The sequence below is a fragment of the Macaca mulatta genome, chromosome 5 (genome assembly GCF_049350105.2).
Source record: "Macaca mulatta isolate MMU2019108-1 chromosome 5, T2T-MMU8v2.0, whole genome shotgun sequence".
Taxonomy (NCBI): domain Eukaryota; kingdom Metazoa; phylum Chordata; class Mammalia; order Primates; family Cercopithecidae; genus Macaca; species Macaca mulatta.
Window position 1 is genome coordinate 148,200,588 of NC_133410.1, and position 24,721 is coordinate 148,225,308.

Consider the following 24,721-nt stretch of genomic DNA (forward strand, 5'->3'; position numbering starts at 1 on the left):
GCTGGGATTACAGGCGTGAGCCACCGTGCCCGGCCAAAAGTTGTATTTCTTTTATTTTTGCTTTATTTATTTATTTATTTATTTAGAGACAGGCGCTCACTGTTGCCCACACTGCACTGTAGTGACATGGTCATGGCTCACTGTAACTTCAATGTCCCAGGCCCAAGCAAACCTCCCACCTCAGTCTCGTGGGCGGCTGGGATTACAGGTGTGCACCACCATGCCTGGAGAATTCTGTATTTTTAGTAGAGATGGGGTTTTGCCGTGTTGCCAGGCTGGTCTTGAACTCCGGGGCTCAAGCAATCTGCCCATCGTGGCCTCCCAAAGTGCTGAGATTGCAGCTGTGAGCCACCACACCCAGCCAAGTTCTATTTCTTAATATTGTGGGTTTCAGTTGCCATGATCTCATGATATGGTGTTTCAGCTCAGCCGTGGTGCTGATGCACTGTGCCTAACCACTGAGAATGTCTCTTTCTGTAATTCCTGTTACAACAGGTTCCTAAAGCACTGTTTGTTTCTTTAAACATCTTTCTCTGTGTTTTTCAGATTGGATAAATTTTATTGCACACTGATACTTTCCTGTTACCTTCTTTCTGTTTTTGAGTCCATACAGTGAGATATTTTCTCCTTAAAAAAATTGCTTCAAAGTGTTCACTGTTGCTTCCTTGAGCATTTTTATGGCACTGAATAGAAAGTCTTAGATATCTCTTTCATCTTTGCCTTGGTATCTGTTTCTTTTCCCAGGCAAGTTGAGACTTTCCTCTTTGCGTACTGTTTTATTAGACCCTGGATCTTACTTCAATCCCGTGGAAAATGTTGGTAACTTTGTTTTAGCGATTTGGTTAGGTTCAAGCTTCAAGTACCAACTCCTCTTTGGGATGTTGTTCTAATATCAGTTTATTTTTCAACATCTTTGCAGTCCTGGCCGGGCGCGGTGGTTCACACCTGTAATCTCAGCACTTTGGGAGGCTGAGGCGGGCGGATCACGAGGTCAGGAGATCGAGACCATCCTGGCTAACATGGTGAAACCCCGTCTCTACTAAAAAAATACAAAAAAATTAGCTTGGCGTGGTGGCGGGCGCCTGTAGTCCCAGCTACTCGGGAGGCTGAGGGAGAATGGCATGAACCTGGGAGGCGGAGCTTGCAGTGAGCCGAGATCGCATCACTGCAGTCCAGCCTGGGCAACAGAGCGAGACTCCATCTCAAAAACAAAAAACAAAAAAACCAAAAAACAAAACCAACATCTTTGCATCCCTATTTGGGTCTGTTCCATATATGTGCCGCCTCATAGCCAGTCTGGTGCCTGGACAGAGTATATGTTAGTTCAGTTTTCAAAGTCTTTAATATTGTGAGTAGGGTCATATTCTTGCATGTATAGGTTAGCGGGCAAACCTAGGGATTCATAAACAACTTTGTGGTGTTGCTTTTCCCAGTTCTTTCTCTGATCTTTCTGAATGTTTCCCCAGGTTATTTATTTACTTGTTTTTGTTTTGAGACAGAGTCTCACTCTGTCGCCCAGGCTGGAGTGCAGTGGTGCAATCTCGGCTCACTACAACCTCTGCCTCCTGGGTTTAAGCGATTCTCCTGCCTCTGTCTCCTGAGTAGCTGGGACTACAGGCGCACACCACCACACCTGGCTAATTTTTGTATTTTTAATAGAGATGGGATTTTACCATGTTGGGCAGGCTGGTCTTGAACTCCTCAGGTGATCCACCTGCCTTGACCACCCAAAGCGTTGGGATTATACGTGTGAGCCACCGCGCCGGGCCTCGCTGGTGTTTTTTGAGACTGGGTCTCATCGTGTTGCCCAGGCTGATCTTGAACTCCTAGCTTCAAGCAGTCCTCCTGCCTGGGCCTCCCAAAGTGTTGAGGTTACTGGTGGGAGCCACCTCACCCAGCCACCTCTTTTTATTCTCTGGCTAGAAAGCTGGGCCTTTAATAAGCTATTCTGTGACTGTGTCTGTCTAGAGATTTATTCATTGTTTTAATCTTCTCAAAGAACCAACTTTTGATTTCACAAATTTCTTCTGTTTGTCTTATTTTTTTTGTATTTTTTTTTGCCAAAGCCAAGTATTTCTGAATTTTTTCTGTTTAATTGATTCTGTTTTTATCTTTATTATTTGCTTCCACTTATGTTAGGTTTAATTTGCTCTTGTTTTTTCTAATTTCTTAAGGTGACGTCTATTAAAAATTTCCATTTTAAAAATAGTTTCCATTTCTTCATTGAGATTTTCTGTTTCTTCTTAAAAAAAAAATTCATAGCCTTTTACTTATTTTTTTGTAGAGATGGGTCTCACTGTGTTTCCCACACTAGTCTCAAACTCCTGGCCTCAAGTGATCCTCCTGCCTCAGCCTCCAGAAGTACTGGGATTACGAACTTGAGCCATAGTTCCTGGCCCTTATTTGTTTTTTTTTTTATGAGACGGAGTCTCACTTTGTTGCCCAGGCTGGAGTGCAGTGGCACAATCTCTGTTCACTGCAAGCTCTGCCTCCCGAGTTCATGCCATTCTCCTGCCTCACCCTCCTAAGTAGCTGGGACTACAGGCGCCCCCCACCACGCCCAGCTAATTTTTGTTTTTTGTATTTTTAGTAGAGATGGGGTTTCACCATGTTAACCAGGTTGGTCTCAATCTCCTGAGCTGGTGATCCGCCCGCCTCAGCCTCCCAAAGTGCTGGGATTACAGGTGGGAGCCACCGCGCCCTGCCCCATTATTTGTTTTTTGTTGCATTTTTGTTTTACTTTAAATCCTTTAGTGTTAGATAATAGTAATTTGTTTTAAAGTGTCAGCTACTTCCGTCATTGTTATTAATATTTCTGACTTTTTAAAAAATTTCTTTCTCCTGTAGGTCATGGGTTAGTTTCCTGCTTGGAATTTATAGTAATTTTCCTCCCATAATTTTGCGTAGTATGGATCCTAGGATATTTAGTGTCTGGATCCTCTTGCCTTTCTTAATAGAGTTTTGTTTTGGCAGACAGTTAATTTGCTTGTTTATCAGCTTCTTCTTTTTGAGACTTGTTTTTAAGTTTTAATAAAGATGGGTTGATATGGTTTGTCTGTGTCCCCACCCAGATCTTATCTTTAATTCCCACGTGTTGTGGGAGGGACCTGGTAGGAGGTAATCGAATCATGGGGGCAGGTCTTTCCTGTGCTGTTCTCATGATAGTGAATGAGTCTCATGAGACCTGATGATTTTAAAAAGGGGAGTTTTCCTGCCCAAGCTCTCTTCTCTGGTCTGCTGCCATGTAAGACATGGCTTTCATCTTCTGCCATGATTGCGAGGCTTCTCCAGCCTCATGGAACTGTAAGTCCAGTAAACCTCTTTGTTTTGTAAATTGCCCAGTCTCATGTATGTCTTTATTAGCAGCACGAAAATGGACTAATACACGGGTCTGGATTAATCTTATCCTAAGGTGTGAGCTTTCTGGATCTCTGCTGAATTCTGCAGTCTTTAACATAGTCTCTTAACTTGATACTTGGAATTCAAATGTCTGCCAGCCATGCATGAGCACCAATAGTTGTTACACTCATGCTACTTGGTAATTGTTCTTTGCCCAGCTTTCATAGACCTTTGCTGTGTACCTGTTCAGCTTACAGTGTGTGTGTATTTTATTTTATTTTTGAGATGGGGTCTTGCTCTGTTGCCCAGCCTGGAGTACAGTGGGGCAATTTTGGCTCACTGCAACCTCCATCTCCTGGGTTCAAGGGATTCTTGTGCCTTAGCCTCCTGAGTAGCTGGGATTACAGGCATGCACCACCACGCCTGGCTAATTTTCACATTTTTAGTAGAGATGGGTTTCACCATGTTGGCCTGGTTATCTTGAACTCCTGACCTCAAGTGACCCGCCCACCTTGTCCTCCCAAAGCACTGGGATTGCCAGCATGAGCCATGGCTCCCAGCATGAGCCACGGCTCCCAGCCTCAGCTTAGTATTTGACGGAAGATTCCTGTGGCAGATTTGTTTTTCTTTTTTTCTTTTTAGATGAAATTTTGCTCTTTTTACCCAGGCTAGAGTACAGTGGTGTGATCTTGGCTCACTTGTCACCTCCACCTCCTGGGTTCAAGCGGTTCTCCTGCCTTAGCCTCCTGAGGAGCTGGAATTATAGGTGCCCGCCACCACGCCTGACTAATTGTTGTATTTTTAGTAGAGATGTGGTTTCACCATGTTGGCCAGGCTGGTCTCGAACTCCCAAACTCAGGTGATCCACCTTGGCCTTGGCCTCGGCCTCCCAAAGTTCTTGGATTACAGGCACGTGCCACTACACCTGGCTAAGTTTTGTATTTTTAGTAGAGACGGGGTTTTGCCATGTTGGCCAGACTGGTTTTGAACTCCTGACCTCAAGTGATTTGCCTGCCTTAGCCTCCCTAAGTGCTGGGATTACAGGCGTGAGCCACAGCGTCCAACTCCTGTGGCAGACTTCTGAAGCCTCTTCTGTATATAGTTCTCTCTAGCACCCTACCCCATAAATTCCAGGCGTCCCAGCAGTTTCTAATTCTCATATCTACTCAGGTCAGTGAGACTGCTAAGCTCTGTTTAGGTCCCCCACCCACACACCCACACCTCTTACACCTATTCTGTAGTCTGGAAGATGCTTCTAGACAGAAATAGGGATTTTCTTGGAATTTACCCTGCTTATCTTCTGAAACCATAGTCCTGTATTGGCTTTTGTCCAACAGCGGAAAACCAACTATTTTATGTTACTTTCCGGTTTTATAGTTGCCAGGAACTTCATCTAGTGTCAGTTATTCTTATACATTTGGGAGCAGAAGTCTCAGAGGGTATGGTGCCAGAATTTAGCACATGCGACTTTATTATCTGTTAGAACCATTCAGTCGCTTTTATTTTTTTGAGGAAGGTCTTACTGTGTTGCCCAGGCTATGGTGCAGCAGCCTTGTCCTCCCAGATTCGAGCAATCCTCCCACCTCAGCCTCCCCAGTAGCTGAGACTACAGGGGTGTGCCACCAGGCCCAGCTAAGTTTTGTATTTTTTGTAGAGACAGGGTTTCACTATGTTTCCCAGGTTTGTCTGGAAGTCCTGCTCAAGCAATCTGCCCACCTTCACCTCCCAAAGTGCTGCAATTACAGGCATCAGCCCAGCCCAGTCTGTTTTAATTATATACTGGTTTGCTTCTTTGCTTCATTGTTTCTATAGCACAGTGTTAATATTTTAAATGTTAATTCCTGGTGAAAAACAATAGCCTGTATTATTATTCTAGTATTTTTGAAACTATTACGTTAGATTTTGAACTAAAATATGCAGGTGTTATAGGTAGGAGGACAGATAGATAATCTGGCATTCCTTCCATAGCAAGGGAAATCCTTATTCACAGTTTTGAAATTTCAAGAACTCCCCAAACACAAGAGTTTCAGATGAGGGAATGTAGACCTGTGTTCTGTTCAATGCAATGATTCTTCTGTGGAGAGCTGAAAATGTCTGTCTACTGTCATTTTATAAAACCTGTTTTAAGTGAATTGAATGTAAAACATATGTTGAAAGTATACCGTATGTAGTATTTTGCGTTTCACTTTCCCTAAATAAAAGTAAAGTAAGTTCCCTAAAAAGTAAGTTTAGGGCTGGGCACAGTGGCTCATGCCTGTCATCCCAGCACTTTGGGAGGCCGAGGTAGGGGAGTTCAATATCACCAGAGGTTGGGAGTTCAAGACCAGCCTGGCCAACATCCAAATTGGATATTTTTTGTTACTTCTTCCTTCCTATATTCTCATTTGTATTAAGTGACCTATTATAGAATTAGTGCATTTGGTGAAAAAAATTGAGATCTATTTACTTAAATGCATGTTGGTTATTGTTGAGGAGAAATGAATTATTAGTTATTTGGAGGGGCATGCCATTCTGAATTATTATTTTTTTTTTTTTGTAATTTTTTTAGTGGAGATGGGGTTTCACCGGGTTAGCCAGGATGGTCTCGATCTCCTGACCTCGTGATCCGCCCGTCTCGGCCTCCCAAAGTGCTGGGATTACAGGCTTGAGTCACCGCGCCCAGCCATTATTCTGAATTATTTTTACAGCTCATGTTGACAGGAGATAATTGAAATACAGCTCACGTTGACAGGAGATAATTGAAATAATGGCATTGAATATAATTTCAATAAGGACATAGCTGAATTTCATTAATTGAGAACATAATCGTTAGGGTCTAAAATTTAGCTACTATTCTAAGTATGATAAAGTAAAAAGCTAAGTGCTATAATATAAACATATCTCATTCAAAGAGAGGATCTTTAGTTTTTCATTTTCATATCAGTTATTTTGAGGGGATTATCTAGTTTAATTTTGTGTGTTCACTTCTCACTTTATTTTTGACATTTTTATTGTCCATTTGATTATAAGACTGAGTAAACAATGTAACAGTTGAATTTGTTGATTAGAAGATCTTTTAAAAGATAAAAATTCAGGCATTAATTACCTTTATGTTAACATTTAATGTAATTTCTGTATGTGATGGAAAGAGCTTTTAACCAGGAGTCAGAGAGCCTAAATTATAGTCTTAAATTTTGCCACTAGCTAGGTATGTAATGTGGGGTAAGTTACTTGTTTTCTAAATTTTACCTCTACAATAAGGATTAAACCTTTTGTGCTTATAGGATGATCATGCTGATTAAATGTTATCGAGAAGTCTCTGAAAAACATACCATAAACAAATAAAGATATTTCCAGTCACACCACCAAAAATACCAACTGGAATCCTGAATATTTAAAAAATCGGCTATGCAAAATAAAGTTACATTGTGCGTGTCAAGTAAGAATATCAATTTTATTTATTTTTTAAGAGACAGTGTATTGTTCTGTGGCTCAGGTTGGAGTGCAGTGTTGCCATCACGGCTCACTGCAGCCTTAGACTCCTGGGCTCAAACCGTCCTCCCACCTCAGCTTCATGAGTAGCGGGGACTACAGGCATGCCACCATGCCCAGTTAATTTTTTAATTTTTTTGTAGAGACAGTGGGTCTCAAACTCCCGCCTCAAATGATCCTCTCACCTCAGCCTCCCAAAGTATTGGGATTACAGGTGTGAGCCACCATGCCCAGCCATTGTCTGTTTTTATATGCTAGTTTGAATTATATTTGTATAGGTTCACATTTGTATTGTAGAATAGTAAACTATTCCATAAGTTTTGGGTGAAAACTTTCTTGTTAAAATCAGAATGTTTAATAGCAGTTGCAAGGAGATTATGGGTTGATTTTCTTTTTTCTTTTTTTTAAAGCTTTCTATAATGGCTGTTACTTGTGTTAGCAGTTTTACTTTTTTTGTAAAATGTTCTAGGCACTAGATTAGGGAAGTAGTTATAATGGTTAGGTGTTATGGTTGTATATCTATATTGTCTGGTTTCAGATTCTCTTTCTATCACTTAATAGCAGTGTGACCTTGGCCAAATTATATAACCTCCTGGACCTCAGTTATCTCATGTAAAATGAAGATAGTAAGACTACCCGCTTCATATCATTATTAAGATTAAATAAATTTTCCCTGTGAAACACTTAGCACAGTGCCTGGGACTCAGTAAATGCTCATTAAGTATTAGCTGTTATTATTGCTAAGTGTTTTACATGTCTTTTTCTCATGATTGCTCTCCATGATTTAAGGATTCTTTTTGATACTCAGCAAAGTACCAAATAAGATTATAGAATTAAAGTCTAGAGTCACTGTTTAAAACCAGCGCTATTTGATTCCAAAAGCGGCCCTTTTCACTACTTTGTTAATTCCTCAAAGTAAATTTTTCAGTTCATAATGTTTCTGTTATATAAACATTACCTTGGAATGTAATGCTAGGATTATGACACAGTGATGATACTTTATCAATTGTATACTTTTAATGGATGAGACCTAGATTTCCTTTTATATCATATTTACTGTATTAGTTTTGGTAATTTAAGCCTTTGGCATAAAGGCGATTAATACAAAGTCAATTAAAAGAGATTTTTACTTAGTCTCTTTTAGTTAAAAGAGACTATAAGTTAGTACTTTTAGTTTAGGTATGTCATTGATTTTGGGTGTCCTTTTTGTCGTTTTAATTTTTTTTTATCAGTTACTAATAAATCTTTTTTCCTTTCTTTGAGACAGTGTCTCTCTCTGTCTTGCCCAGGCTGGGGTGCAGTGGTGTGACCATAGTTCACTGCAGCCTCAACCTCCTAGGCTCAAGGAATCCTCCTCCTGCCTCAGCCTCCTGAGTAGTTGGGCCTAAAGGCACACACCAACATGCCTAGCTAATTTTTTCATTTTTTTGTAGAGACAGGGTCTCACTATGTTATGCAGGCTGGTCTTGAACTCCTGGGCTCAAGCAATCCCCAGGCCTTGGCCTTCCAAAGTGTTGGGATGACAGATATGAGCCACTGTGCCAGGCCAGTAAATATTTATTTGTTTGTTTGTTTGTTTGAGACAGAGTCTTGCTGTGTCACCCAGGCTGAAGTACAGTGGTGTAGTTTCAGCTCACCATAACCTCTGCCTCCTGGGTTCAAGTGATTCTCATGCCTCAGCCTCCCAAATAGCTGGTAGTAAAGGTGTGCGTCACCACGCCTAGCTAATTTAAAATATTTTTAGTAGAGACAGGGTTTCGCCATGTTGGCCAGGTTGGTCTTGAACTCTTGACCTCAGATGATCTGCCCACCTTGGCCTCCCAAAGTGCTGGAATTACAGACGTGAGCCACTGCACCCGGCCTCACCTGTAAATCTTATTCTCATTCTTTTTCATATCTTATGGCAAATATTTGTTTCTGTTTCTGTTGGATGTACACCTAGGTTGGAAGGATTGGATCAGATAATATGTGTATTTGTTTTTGTTTTGTTTTGTTTTGTTTTGTTTGAGACAGAGTCTTGCTCTGTTGCTCAGGCTGGAGTACAGTGGTGTGAACACGGCTCACTGCAGCTTTACCTCCCTGGCTCGAGCAGTCCTCCTGCCCCACCCTCCTGAGTAGCTGGGACTATATACAGGTGCTTACTACCATGCCTGGCTGTTTTATTTTTTGTAGAGATGAGATCTCACTCTGTTGCCTGAGCTGGTCTGAAACTCCTCTGCTCAAGTGATCTACTACCTTGGCCTCCCAAAGTGCTAGGATTATAGGCATGGGAGAATAAACACCTGGCTGTTTACTAGTTTTGTTAGAAAACTGCTAAACAGTATTTTTTAAAATTTGGGCTTATTGAGTTAATACTGTTTATGCCATAAAAGTCCGTCTGCCATACTGTTTTGCAAAGTGGTCATACCAATTTTTTTAACCCTACCAGCGATGTATGAGTTCACAGTTGCTTTGCTATTTCTCCAACTGTTGATATTGTCTAATTTAATGACATAGCATTTTTTAAATGTAATTAAAACCTTTTAATGTGTTTATTGCCTATTAAGACATCCTTTCTTGGGTGTGTTTGTTTAAGACTCTTGCTAGTTGGGTTTTCTGCCTTACTGTAACTGATATTTATGAATTTTAAAGATATTTTCTGGATATAAGATGTTTGTTGGACATATATATTCATTGTAAATACATATTTCCTGACTTCTCTTTTTTCAGACTCTTTATGTTGGACGTTTAGAACTTTCCGTTTAAGGGATCTTACCTACTTCAACTAATGGAAGATATATTTCTGTGTTTTCTTCTAGAAGCTTTTTTTTTTTTTTTTTTTTGAAACAGAATCTCGCTCTGTTGCCCAGACTAGAGTGCAGTGGCACAATCTCAGCTCACTGTAACCTCTGCCTCCCGGGTTTAAGAAATTCTCCTGCCTCAGCCTCCCTAGTAGCTAGAATTACAGGCGTGCACCACCACACCTCGCTAATTTTGTATTTTTAGTAGAGACACAGTTTTGCCATGTTGGCCAGGCTGGTCTTGAACTCCTGACCTCAGGTGATCCACCTGTCTCAGCTTCCCAAAGTTCTAGGATTACAGGTGTTCTAGAAGCTTTTTCATTTTAACCTACACATTTAGATCTGCAGTGTTTTTAGATTTTTTTTATTGTGAAGAAAGGTCACTGTAGTTCCACTAATTATCTTTTTCTACATTTTCTCTCTCTTTAATCGAGGTGGTTTCTGTTGCTATGTCTGTCTTCTACTGATTTTTTTTTCTTCCGAAGTGTCATAAACTCTGCTTTACTCTTATCTGGGAAAGGTTTCATTTTTAAAAAATTAAATTTAAAATTTTATTTTATTAGTTTTTTCAGATAGTCTCGCTGTGTTGCCCATGCTGAGTACAGTGGCACAATCTTGGCTCACTGCAATCTCCACCTCCCGGGTTCAAGCAGTTCTCCTGCCTCAGCCTCCCAAGTAGCTGAGATTACAGGTGTTTGCCGCCACGCCTGGCTAACTTTTGTATTTTTAGTAGAGACGGAGGTTTCACCATGTTGGCCAGACTGTTCTCGAACTCCTCACCTCAAGTGATCTGCCTGCCATGGCCTCCCAAAGTGCTGGGATTATAGGTGTGAGCTACCACACCCGGCTGGTTTCATGTTAAATTCTGTATTTTCTTTTTTCCTTTTTTTTTTTTTTCTTTTTCTGTTTTTTGAGATGGAGTCTCGCTCTGTCGCCAGGCTGGAGTACAGTGGTGTGATCTCAGCTCACTGCAACCTCTGCCCCCTGGGTTCAAACAATTCTCCTGCCTCAGCCTCCCAAGTAGCTGGGACTACAGGCGTGTGCCACCAAGCCCAGCTAATTTTTGTATTTTTAGTAGAGATGGGGTTTCACCAGGTTGGCCAGGATGGTCTCGATCTCTTGACCTTGTGATCCACCTGCCTTAGCCTCCCAAAGTGAGCCACCGCGCCCAGCCTTCAACTTTTTTTTTTTTTCCCCCTCAGACAGAGTCTTACACTGTTGCCCAGGCTGGGGTGTAGTGGTACAATCTTGACTCACTGAAACCTCCACCTCCCAGGTTCAAGCAATTATCCTGCCTCAGCCTCCCAAGTAGCTGGGATTATAGGTGCGTACCGCCCTGCCTGGCTAATTTTTTTTTTTTTTTTGTATTTTTAGTAGAGATGGGGTTTTGCCAATGTTGGCCAGGCTGGTCTCGAACTCCTGGTCTCAAGTGATCTGCCCGTCTTGGCCTTCTAAAGTGCTAGGATTACAGGCATGAGCCACTGTGCACAGCCTTAATACTGTATTTTCATCTTTATAAATTCTATTTGTTTTTTAAAATATATTTTCCTCTTCATTTGTTTATCCATTGCTTAAATTTTGAGCACATTTATAATAGTTGTTTTAACTTCTTTATCATAATTCCATCACATTTTAATTTCTCCTGATTATGGATCATGTTTTCCTGCTCTTAGCTGTCTAGATATTTTCTATTAGATGTTATACATTATAGGTTTTATATTATTTTACTAAATTTAACTGTCTTTGAAGAGTGGTGTTGGACTTTGTTGTGGTGCACAGTAAAGATGCTTGTCTGTCAACCTGATTTTTTTGAGGGTTTGTTAGGGTGGGTCTAGAGTAATACTCTAGGGCTAGTGTTTGTCTACTCTTAAGGAATGACATTTTTGCAGTATTTGCTGAATTCTACAGCTGTTCGTTGACACTCCATTCTGGCAAGTTGGAACTCTCACTACCTTGTGGGCCATGAGAATTGTTAAACTTAATGAGTCCTGATCATTCTTTGTCTGGCCTTGTTACATTTCACCCTCCATATGCAAAACTTAGTGTACTCAACAGTTTTCAACAACAGACACATGGGGACCTTCTATGGATTTTTGGATCTCTTTCTCAGGTTAGTTCCATCTCTTGCAGAGTACCTCAGCCTCATTGAACATCAGTCTTTGTTTCTTAACTCTGTGGGCTCCTGTAGTTTGCTTAGGATCCTTCCTCCTGTGCTGTGATATAGAAAGTGCCTCCAGGTATAAAGTGATGGCATTTCTAGAGCTCATCATGTTTGTTTCCCTTTCTCTTGGTTCACAGTCTTCCGCCACCTGTTAGCACCACCTGTTGAACCTGTTATTTCATATATTTTGTCCCGTTTTGTTTATGATGAAAGAACAAGTTGAGCTTCACTTACTTCATCATGCCAAAAGTGAAAGTCACCTAACTACATTTTTATAAATGTAAAATTTCAGAAAGCTGATGGTTTTATGAGCAGTGACACTTAACCCTCTTCTTTATAGGTATATAGTTTTCATAAACAGCAAGAAGTTAATAACATTCCTTTTAATTATGTTAGTCTTTACATCATAGCTTCCTTTAGTGCTTTCTTATTGTAAGAAAAACAAGTTACTTTTAGGCTTTCTGCTAAGTAAATGGGAACACTAAATTTAGCTACTTAGTCTTACTATGTTTCTTTGGCTACATATGGTGAATGACAGCTCTCAAGTAACTGCTTCTGCTTTCTCCTCCTCTTGTCCCTAAAATCACTGTGCCTGCTGAATGCATAGTTGATTGTGGGAGACAAAGAAAAATATTCAACCAGTTAGGAAGCTATTGCTGAGAAACTGGGTCTGATGGGACCTACTAGAGGACAGAAGTATAAGGGAAGGAGAAGTACCAAAGATGATTAGTTTTTTTTTTTTTTTTTTTTTTTTTTTTGCATAATCATCTAGTTGATTGAGTTGAAGCGGGGGCATCAACTCTATCTTCAGGATGGTGAAGACTTGGTGCAGAATACATTTTGGGCAAGAAAATCAGTTGTATTTGGATATATTAGGTTTCAGATGCAAAACAACAGCATTGGAAGGCTGAGGCAGGAGGATTGCTTGAGCCTGTGATTGACCCACTGCACTCCAGTCTGGGCCAGAGTGAGATCCTGTCTCAAAGCAACAACAAAGTGGAGATGATGGGTATATAGGTGGTTGTAAAACAACTCTAGTTTGCCTTAGTATGAACTTAATTAATTGATTTCTTGATACTAAAATGTAAATTTTTACATTTTTATTTTTCTGTTTCTACACATTTTCTGCCATGATTTTTGCCATCACTTGCATTAATTTCCTTCCCAGATTTTAAATATATTGCCTCAAAAATTATGAGCAAAATTTTAAAAATTTACATCAATGTGTTCTGGCACGAATTGTATGTTTTAGATGCACATTTTTTTTCTGTAACAAATACAATGCTTTAAAAATAAATTTTCATGTGAAAGCATATGTTGATGTCTAAAAGTCAACTAGCACTAAAAGATATATGATGAAACAAATAATGTTCTGTATTTTCTCCCATCCACTTGGTTTCCTACTCCAGAATCAAGCAACTTCAGTTCTTTATTTTGTCTGGTATTTGCCTTCTTGTTGCTTGGTAATACATCACTATTTCTTCTTGATACATAGCTTTTAAATATTTGTTGACCTCTAGTTTTTGAAAATGAGGACTCAGAACTTACTCATTCACACATTTGCCCACTTCCATTTTCCTCGTTCCTCAACATAATTATATCATGAGTTTTTTTTTTTTCTTCTTCTTTTTTTTGTTTTGAGACAGAATCTGGCCCTGTTGCCCAGGCTGGAATGTGGTGGCATGATCTTGGCTCACTGCAACCTCCGCCTCCCAGGTTCCAGTGATTCTCCTGCCTCAGCCTCCTGAGCAGCTGGGATTACAGGCGCCTGCATGCCATCATGCCTGGCTAATTTTTTTTTTTTTTTTTTTTGTATTTTTAGTAGAGATGGAGTTTCACCATGTTGGCCAGGCTGGTCTCGAACTCTTGACCTTAAGTGATCTGCTCGCCTCGGCCTCCCAAAGTGCTGGGATTACAAGCATGATCTTCTGCGCCCAGCCATATCACAAGTTTTTTATAAACTAGTACAGAGTGTTTGCATTTTTATAACTATGCATGTATTGTTCAGTATTGAGCCAAATTTATACTAAATCCAAGTCTTATACAAGCTTTTGTTTTTTGTGGAGTTAATACCTATTATTTAGGCAGTTGCCTGGTTTTCTGTAGACCTGTTGCTCATGTTCTGCAAGTGTGCCTGTATTTCTGTCATGAGCTTATGATTAACATTTTCCATATTAGCAAGCACACTAGTTCAATTTTTGCTTTTGCTGGAAACCTATTCCATAGCAGCTTTTGACTTCTGCTCCAGTCTGGAGTGGCTACTCTCTAGTTCTTTTTTCTGTATTAGATTCCCTACTTAATTACTAAGTCCTATAGTGCTTTTTTTTTTTTGAGATATGGTCTCACACTATCATCTAGCCTGGAATGCAATAGCGTGATCTTAGCTCACTTACAACCTCTGCCTCCCGGGTTCAAATGATTCTCCTGCCTCAGCCTCCCGAGTAGCGAGGATTACAGGCGCCCGCCACCATGCCCAGCTAATTTTTGTATTTTTAGTAGAGATGGGGTTTCTCCATATTGGCCTGGCTGGTCTCGAACTCCTGACCTCGTGATCTGCCTGCGTCGGCCTCTCAAAGTGCTGGGATTACATATGTGAGCCACCACGCCCGGCCCTCCGTAGTGCCTTTTTAAAAATTTATCTTCTTTTAATGGCTTCTTAAGGAAGAATACGTGGACACAAAAGTTTAGCTTTTTGCAAAGCTTTGAAATGTCATTTTGCTCTTATACAGTCTTGGTATTTTGGTTTGTTTGGGTTTTTTTTTCTTTCTTTTTTTTTTGAGACGGAGTCTCACTCTGTTGCCCAGGCTGGAGTGTGGTGGCACGATCTCCACTCACTGCAACCTCTGCCTCCTGGGTTTAAATGATTTTCCTGCCTCAGTCTCCTGAGTAGCTGGGATTACAGGTAGCGCCACCAGGCCTGGCTAGTTTTTGTATTTTTAGTAGAGACAGGGTTTCACCATGTTGACCAGCCTGGTCTTGAACTCCTGACCTCATATGATCTGCCCCCCTCGGCCTCCCAAAGTGCTGGGATTACAGGTATGAGCCACCATGCCTAGCCTCTTATATAGTCTTCATGTATGGGAGCAAAATGACATTTTGCGAGGTTGGTTCCATGATCTCCCTTGGGTACCAAAATCCAGGGATGCTCAAGTCCTTGATACACAGTGGCACAGTATTTGCATATAACCTATGCACATCCTCTTGTATACTGTAAATTATCTCTAGGTTATTCATAATACCTAATACAATGTAAATACTGTGTAAATAGTTGTTATACTGTATTGCTTAGACATTAATTACAAGAAAAAAGTGTACTTTTGTATAGACGCAGTTTTTTTTTGTTTTGTTTTGTTTTTTTCCCTGAATACTTTCTATCTGTAGTTAGCAGACTCCACAGATGTAGAACCCATGGATATGGGGACTGACTGTACTTGACTGATGACTTGGCTGGGTATAGAATTATAAGTTGAAACTTAATTTTCACTCTGAATTTTGAAGGCTGTATATTTGTCTTCTAGATTTCAACAGTATTTCATTTTTACTTTGGAATAAGAGTGCACTGCCATTCTGATTATAGATCTTTTTTATGTGACTTGTTTTTTTTCCCTCTCTGGAAGTTTTTAAGGCCCTTTTTTTTTTATTTTCAGGCTTTGAGATTTCACTGTGATATGTTACAGTCTGGGTATTTTTTCCGTGTATTTTGCATGGACATTTTTGGCCCTTTCAGCTTGAAAGCTTCAGTAAAAAGAAAATATTCTTCAGTAAAAATAAAATGTTCTTTAGAAAACTAGCTGGGCATAGTGGCTCATGCCTATTATTCCAGCCCCTGGGGAGGCCGAGGCAGGAGGATTGCTTGAGTGAGTCCCAAAATCGCTTGAGAATCTTGGAGTTTGAGACCAGCCTAGGCAACATAGTGAGTCCCTGTCTCTACAAAAAATAAAAATATTAGCCAGGTGTGGTGGCGTGTGCCTGTAGTCCTAGCTACTTGGAAGGCTGAGATAGAAGTATTCCTTGAGCCCAGGTGGATAAGGCCGCTGTGAGCTATGATCACGCCACTGTGCCCTGCCTGGGTGACAGAGTGAGTCTCAGTCTTTAAAAAAAAAAAAATTCTATACCATTTATTTTTCTGTTCTCTTTCTGCATTACTCAGTTGTTGGACTTTACTAATCTGTATTCTGTTCGTTTGTCTTTATTTTACTTCCTGTATTTGAACCTTTTGTATTTTTTATTGGCATTTTTCCGGGATTTAGAAGCATATGGAAATAACATTCTGTTTTTTTTAAACAGAGTAGAGAAATTTAGTGTTTAATTTAATGTTGTTTGCATTCCTTGCTAAACTTGAATTTTTTTTGTTTGTTTTGACAGAGGTGTTATGAACACAAACAGTATAGAAATGGATTGAAATTCTGTAAACAAATACTTTCTAATCCCAAATTTGCAGAGCATGGAGGTAAGTGCAAGTAGATAAAGCTTTACTACATACCTGTCTGGCTTCTCTTAGTGGATTGTATTCTTCCCAGCTGCCTTAACTGTTTTCCAGAGAGAACAGACCCTCTCATCTTTGACTTCTGTGAGAAGGTGAAATTTAATACTGAATTTTGAATTTAATATCAAGAAAATGATAACACATTTTACTTGAGTTCTGATTTATTCTTAGTTTGAATATTAGCTCTGTAGGAAAAGAGAAATAACTTAATAGGATAGAATGCCAAAATTTACTTTAGAACTTTGGTTGAGCTGGATAAATTTTATGCTTTATAATAAGCTTATTCAGAAAGTGACCATTTGGTCCTTTGCTCATGAACTATCATATTTTTAATTTATGTTTTTCAGTTTTTCAAGACCTAGTTATGTTTAAGACATGATTTGTATATTGTAATGTTCTGAAAGTGTACAGGCTTTTGTTTGTGTGAAGGTAGATTGTTGGATGGTGAGATATTTGTAGAGCAAGGGGAGAGTGTGTGGCTAAACTTGAGAGGAGGCAAAGGAAAAATAAGGTTTCGCAGGTCTCATTTGTACAGTTAAGAAACATGGCTTTTCAGTAACTATTGATAATATACTCTTAGTATTGAAGATGAGGAGAGTAATAATTCTCCATTAGATTCCTTGCTTTTTTTTTGGCCTGTGTTTATAATAATTCTCACTTTCTTTCACTGCATTTCACTTGATACTTTCTTTTACTGTAATTGTTTGGAGACGGAAAACAATGGAGATAAAAGTATCTAAATTTATCTCTCCGCTGGGTGCTGTGGCTCCCTCCTATGATCCCAACACTTTGGGAGACTGAGGCAAGAGGATTGCTTGAGTCCAGAAGTTCAAGATCAGGCTGGGCAACATAGTGGGACCCTGTCTTTATTATGACAAAACATATATTTAAAAAAACACAAATAAATAGAAATAAATTTCTCTCTCTCTTTTTCCATATTAAAAATTATTTATTTTTGCTGACCAGCTGAGCATCACATTGTTTGATATCATTTCTAAAGTAGGCATACTGATAATGTGTCAATATAGAAAAGTATCAGATTTCATTATTTCTGAAATGCAGTTTTCCCTACATTATTTCACTGTTTTTTTCTTCTTTTTTTTTTTTTGAGATGGAGTTTCATTCTGCTGTCCAGGCTGGAGGGCAGTGGTGCAATCTCAGCTCACTGCAACCTCCACCTCCTGGGTTCAAGCAATTCCCCTACCTCAGCCTCTCAAGTCGCTGGGATTATAGGCATGTGCCACCATGCCGGGCTGATTTTTGTATTTTTAGTAGAGATGAGATCTCACCATGTTGGCCAGGCTGGTCTCAAACTCCTGACCTCAGGTGATCCACCCACCTCGGCCTCCCAAAGTGCTGGAATTACAATGAGCCACTGCGCCCAGCCTGTTTCTCCGTTTCTGAAATGTGATTCTCCAACTCCCTACCCTGCCACTGTAACATATCTGAAATCAGGTTGCATATAAATTGTCATAATTTCATTGAAAGTTTTGTTGTTTGTTTTTGAGACGGAATCTCACTCTGTTGCCCAGGCTGGAGTGCAATGGGGCAATTTTGGCTCACTGCAACCTCTGCCTCCTGGGTTCAAGCAATTCTTGTGCCTCAGCCTCCCAACTAGCCGGGATAACAGGTGCCCGCCACCACACTTGGCTAATTTTTGTATTTTTAGTAGAGGTGGGGTTTCACCATGTTGGCCAGGCTGGTCTGGAACTCCTGACCTCAAGTGATCTGCCCACCTTGGCCTCCCAAAGTCTTGAGATTACAGGTGTGAGGCACTACGCCTGGCCGAAAGTATTTTTAAACAGTACATATTGATTCTTCCTCAGGATTATATCTTTAATCCTTATCCTTTATACCTAATGAATTTCTCTCTAAAGTCTAAATTTTAGTCTAAAAGTTAAGCAAATCAATCAAATAAATTAAAAAGTTAGGCAAATAATATTTTCACTCGCTTTAGGCTTCATAGGATACATATAGAATTAGAATTTATTTTTCCTCTTTTCTGAAAACTTAATATTTCTTTTAACTCTTTTAATCTTTTGGTTGCTAATGACAGATTTCTGACATCTTTTTCTTGTATATTTAATAGTAATCTCAATCATTTTAAGATAAATTTAGGAAAATAAAAAATGTAGGAAATTTATGTGTATTTTTTTAATCACTGAAGAATGAATTTAACCGGTATATAACCTAGGTTCACAGAAATAAAGTATGTTTTCAAGATAAAGTTTTTATATTTTAATGAAGTGGATATATAAGGTTATCCCATGGAATTCCCCTGAAGAATGAATTACTAGATTATCTTTCTAGTCAAATAGCATGTATTTTGTATCTTTTATCTTAAAAAAAAAAAAAAAAAAAAAAAAGAGAGTCTCTTTCCGATTAGAGTCTGGAAATCGGTGTTTACTTGGATTGCCAATTTTTAAAAATGTTTTAAATCTGCAAGAAAGTGGAAAGTATCTTAGTAATCTTGAAATTTTTAGTTCTTAAGGCAATGTAGCATTTGTTTTTGAGATTATGTTTTGTTGTTATTTTAATATTTAATTTTTTTTAATGTTCCTTTTCTTTTTTGTTTTTAAAAAATAGAAACCCTGGCTATGAAAGGATTAACATTGAACTGTTTGGGGAAAAAGGAAGAAGCTTATGAATTGGTTCGTAGAGGTTTGAGAAATGACTTGAAGAGTCATGTGTGTATCCTTTTTGAGATATATTTAAGGTTTGAGTGGGGTGTTTTGAGCTAAGGCAGCAATTTGAGAGTCAAAGTTTTAGATCTCTCTTATTGTGCAATTACAGAGGAAATTATTCTTTTTTAAATAGGGTAACAGCAAGCAACTGCCTTCATTCAGGGAACATTTTTATATACCTAACCATGTTTTAACATTCTGTTTTCTCACAGATAAATGGGACTTGCCTTAAAAATATCTATGAAAGCTTTTCTCACTCTTAAAAAGGGGGCATTGCTAAGGTCTGAATATTTGTGTGGCACTCCCCTACCCCATTTGTTGAAAGCTCATCACCAATGTGATAGTGGTAAGTGGTGGGTCTCAAAAGGAAAAAGGATATAAAATAAGGAATATTAGAGTGGCATTATAATACCCTGGTTTAGAGCACAAGGTTTTGGAGTATAGGCTTAGAATGTGCCTCACTTAGGTTCAGAACCCATTTCAGCTTCTTTCTGTGTGATCTTAGGGCTCAGTTTCTTCATGTGTAAAATGGGGTAATCATATTTACCTCACTGTGTTGGTTTAAAGATTTAATGATGAGATATATAACATAGCCACTGATAATGCTAAGTACCATATTGGATAAATATTTTATTAACGGAGAGTAAGAGCAAATAGAAATATCTGAAGGAGGATAGAGAAAATATTGTGGGTTGCTATTTTTAAGATAGACTTTAGCAAATATTTCTGTACCTATTTTGTGGGCTGACACAATTTTAAGTGCTGAAATATTTAGCAGTTTTTCAGATGTTTACCAGGCCCTTGGCTTGGTACAGACAAAGAAAAGATTTGCTCTCAAAGAACTTATAGTCTGGTGAAGGAAGATACTGATGAGAAACATTTACAGAACATTTGGGAGTATTACATAAAATGTTGTGGTTTATTCAAATAGTTGTCATTAATCCAGTAAAGTGGAAGTATGTGAATTGAGAGTGACTAGAGGACTAGAAAGATAAGTAAAGGCTTAACTGTTAAGACTGTCATAGATAGATGTCTTTTCATAACTTTTAATGATTGTATAGTGTTCTGCCAATGTCTTTATTATGATTTATTTGAGTTCCTCTTGATGGACATAATTTTCTTTAAATTTTTGGCGGTATTAAACTCCGTGGGGATAGGATTTTTAGGAGGTGAAGATGAAAGTCAAGTTATGTGGCTGTTGTAATATTTAAGAGAAGTAAAGTCCTGAAATACAAGGTATTAGTGATAGAAATGGGAGGGAGTGGAAAGATAGGTAATGGGAGCTAGATTTTAATGGGTAGTGTTTCCTAGTTTATAAAACCATGATCCAAACAGCCGGGAGGATTTGATCCAGTTATACTTTGTCATTTATATTGCGGAAACCAAGATTATTTTTCAAATAAAATTTGTAATATTTTGATTTGCTTTAAAAACGTGTAATATTAAATATGTGTTTTTCATTCATGCCTGCCACCCTAAACATTCTGGGATTTTTTTTGTTTGTTTGTCTTTTTTTTTTTTTTTTTTTTTCCAGATGGAGTTTTGATCTTGTTTTCCAGGCTGGAGTGCAATGGCACAATCTCAGCTCACTGCAACCTCCGCATCCCAGGTTCAAGTGATTCTCCTGCTTCAGCCTCCCAAGTAGCTGGGATTACAGGTGCACACCACCAAGCTGGCTAATTTTTGTATTTTTTAAGTAGAGACAGGGTGTCATCATATTGGCCAGGCTGGTGTCTTAAAGTCCTGACCTCAAGCCACCCACCCATCTTGGCCTTCCAAAGTGCTGGGATTACTGGTATGAGCCACCATGCCCGGCCAACATTCTGTATTTTATTGACTCTGTTGAGGACCTCTGGCCTAAAAGTTGTTAGATTGAAGGTTGTTGTTTGTTTGTTTGTTTTTGAGACGGAGTTTCACTCTTGTCACCCAGTCTGAAGTACAGTGGTGTGATCTCAGCTCACTGCAACCTCCACCTCCCGGGTTCAGGTAATACTCCTGCCTCAGCCTCCCGAGTAGCTGGGAATACAGGTGCATGTGACCATGCCTTGGTGTTTTTTGTATTTTTAGTATAGACGAGATTTTGCAGTGTTGACCAGGCTGGTCTTGAACTTGTGACTTGAAGTGATCCGCCTACCACTGCCTCCCAAAGTGCTTGGATTACAGATGTGAGCCACCGCACCTGGCCAGATTGAAGTTTGAGCTTGATCTCAGAAAGAAACATTATAAATTTCTGGAAAGGAAAGACTTCCTTTTTTCTTTTGAGTGTGTTTTAGAAAGATTATTTTGGGCCAGCCACAGTGACTCATGCCCGTAATCCCAGCACTTTGGGAGGCTGAGGCAAGGGGATCAGTTGAGGGTAGGAGTTCAAGACTAGCCTGGGCATCATAGTGAGACCTCGTCTCTATAGAAAATAAAAAATTAACTGCATATGGTGGTGGCATGTGCCTGTGGTCCTAGCTGCTCTGGAGGCTGGGGTAGAAGGATTGTTTGAGCCCAGGAGTTTGAGGCTACAGTGAGCTATGAGCATGCCACTGCACTCCAGCCTAGGTGATAGAGCAAGACCCTGTCTCTTTTAAAAAACATAATAATTGGGAGACCAGTGGATCACGAGATCAGGAGATTGAGACCATCTGGCCAACATGGTGAAACCCTGTCTCTACTAAAAATACAAAAATTAGCTGGGCGTGGTGGTACATGCTTGTAATCCCAGCTACTTGGGAGGCTGAGGCAGGAGAATTGCTTGAACCCGGGAGGCAGAGGTTGCAGTGAGCTGAGATCATGCCACTGCACTCCAGCCTGATGACAGAGCGAGACTCCATCTCAAAAACAAACAAAAAACAACAAAAAAACTCACAACAAAACCCGGTTACTTTGGTAGGAGAATAAAAGAAGAGAGACTGAAGATAGGTGGATTGGGTAGCTGGTACAGTAATCAAGACCTAAAGTGAAAAAGGGCTGTATTTGGGAAGTGGAATATTTTCCTTCATTATAGCAGTTTTTACAGCCTACTTTAATTTTGCTTATTTATCTGTCCTTTACTAGACCTTAAGATCTTTGAATATAGGAGGCTGTTTTGATGACCTACATCTTAGTTGTTAAGAAGTTTTAGGCTGGGTGCGGGGGCTCATGCCTGTAATCCCAGCACTTTGGGAGGCCAAGGCAGGTATTGCTTGAGCTCAGGAGTTTGAGACCATCTTCGGCAACATGGCGAGGTCCCATCTCTACCAAAAATACAAAAAATATCTGGCATGCTGGTGTGCGCCTATAGTCGCAGCTACTCAGGAGGCTGAGGTGGGAGGATCACTTGAGCGCAGGGAGTGGAGGTTGCAGTGAGCAAAGACCACACCACTACACTCCAGACTGGGTGACAGAGCAAGACCTGTCTCAAAAAAAGGAAAAGAAGTTTTAATAATTATGGTTAAATGAACGAATGTTTTTATTTTGTATGTGGCTGAGTTTTAGAAACTTTGTATTACACTTAGGGTTGTCCTAAGGATCTTTTGGTTCAAGAAAATAAAATCTTCATGACTTTACATAATTATATTCCATGAAGACCCATTCCTTCTTTTTCCTTTTACTATTAATAATATAGTAACTGCTTACATATATATATTGACTTTGTGCCAGCCAGTGAGCAGTTTATATATGTTATCCCATTTAGTTGTCAGTAGTATGATTTGCTGCATAGACTATTTCTGTTTACATTTTAGTAATGAGGAAACTTAATGAGACTGATTTGTCCAAGGTTACAGAGCTGATAAGGCAGGCTAGACCTAATTTTCTCTGGCTCCAAAAGCTGTGCTCTTTTCCACTGTATTAAAGTGCTTTATATCTTTGAAATCAATCTCCCCTTCTCCCTCCCCCTCCCTCTTTTTAAGCTTATAATTTTATAAATGGCTGTAGTTCTCCAAGTTTCTTGGGAAGTCATTTGGAATAGTAATTTTTGACTTGTAGGTTGTATCCTTAACTAAATTCTTTAGGTTGGCACGTTTATGGCCTTCTTCAGAGGTCAGACAAGAAGTATGATGAAGCCATTAAGTGTTACAGAAATGCACTAAAATGGGATAAAGACAATCTTCAAATCTTAAGGGACCTTTCCTTACTACAGATTCAGATGCGAGATCTTGAGGGTTATAGGGTAAGTAAAATGGACTTTTTAAAAAAAATTCTAAGGGGAAAATATGTACAACTTTGAGTACTTTCTGATACAGAAATTTTTTGTTTCATTTTGAAGATAATTTAATTGAACTTTTTTCCCTCCTACCATAGTGGTTGTGTTTATGATTGGAATAATCAGATCTTTAAAAATAAATTATTTTATGGTGAGGCAGATTTTGCCTACTGTGTAGGATTGACTTAATTTGATACAAATTAACATCAGGCCGGGCGCGGTGGCTCACGACTGTAATCCCAGCACTTTGGGAGGCCTAGGCGAGTGAATCACGAGGTCGAGAGATCGAGACCATCCTGGCTAACACGGTGAAACCCTGTCTCTACTAAAAATACAAAAAATTAGCCGGGTGTGGTGGCGGTCACCTGTAGTCCCAGCTACTCGGAAGGCTGAGGCAGGAGAATGGCATGGACCTAGGAGGCAGAGGTTGCAGTGAGCCGAGATCGTGCCACTGCACTCCAGCCTGGGTAACAGAGCGAAACTCTTGTCACAAGAAAAAAAAAAAAAAAAAAAAAAAAATTAACATCAGTACTCCTCAAATAAACAATGCTTTTGTCTGGTATTGACGTGTAACTCTTTAATATTTACTTGGCCCTCAATTTTTTTGTTTTGTTTTGAGACATTAGAGTCTTACTCTGTTGCCCAGGCTGGAGTGCACGATCTGTGCTCACTGCAGCTTCCACCTCCTGGGTTCAAGCGGTTCTCATGCCTCAGCCTCCTGAGTAGCTGAGACTACAGCCATGTGCCACCATGCCCAGCTCATTTTTTATATTCTAGTAGAGATGAGGTTTCACCATGTTGTTCAGGCTGGTCTCGAACTCCTGAGCGCAGGCAGTCCGCCCTGCCTCAGTCTCCCAAAGTGCTAGGATTACGGGCATGAGCCACCACACCTGGCAAAAGCAAATGTTTTGTTTCTTCTTTCTACCTGCTCTGAGTCTAATATATTTTTGTAGCTTCAGTTTTAACCCTTAAATTAGTGTTAGATCTATTTAGTTCCTCTTTCTTATTCTTTCCTTTTTATATGATAGTACCTGCTGAATTTTTCTCCAAATATATCTTAACTCTGTAGTTGGACACTTAATTTTTAAAAAAATTTTTGAATATTTTTCCTTTGTGCTGTTCTTTCCATCCTGTCTCTTTTCTTGGAGTAAGCAGATCAAGAAGTAAGAAGGATCTTAAGTTTGGTCTTAAGTTTTAAAAACTTAAATCTGGTCTTAAGTTTAAAAAATGTTTAAGATTAGCTTGGAGGCTTCATTATGTTCTTAACAAATATTTCTTTGCCTCCATAAAGCTACACAATATGGATGTTTGAAGTATTTTCTATTATTGTTCCCATCATTGTGTTGTAAAATGCTTAGGGTTGTGGGATAAATTAATATGATCTTTTTCTTTTTCTTTTGAGACGGAGTCTCACTCTGTCGCCAGGCTGGAGTGCAGTGGCGCATCTTGGCTCACTGCAGCCTCTGCCTCCTGGGTTCAAGTGATTCTCCTGCTTCAGCCTCCCGAGTACCTGGGACCACAGGCGTGCGCCACTATGCCCAGCTAATCTTTGTATTTTTGATAGAGACGGGGTTTCACCATGTTGGCCAGGACGGTCTCGATCTCTTGACCTTGTGATCCGCCCTCCTT

General features: G+C 39.6%; 1 protein-coding gene across 3 annotated transcripts in view; it reads left to right on the forward strand.

Annotated features, from left to right (window-relative positions):
- Positions 1–24,721, forward strand: part of NAA15 (N-alpha-acetyltransferase 15, NatA auxiliary subunit) — a 90,301-nt gene that overhangs the window by 18,619 nt on the left and 46,961 nt on the right. For all 3 annotated transcript variants that reach the window (XM_078001526.1, XM_015139217.3, NM_001258103.1), the window contains 3 exon segments: positions 16,117–16,201; positions 18,824–18,928; positions 22,902–23,059. In XM_078001526.1, the coding sequence (XP_077857652.1) occupies positions 16,117–16,201; positions 18,824–18,928; positions 22,902–23,059 (348 nt within the window).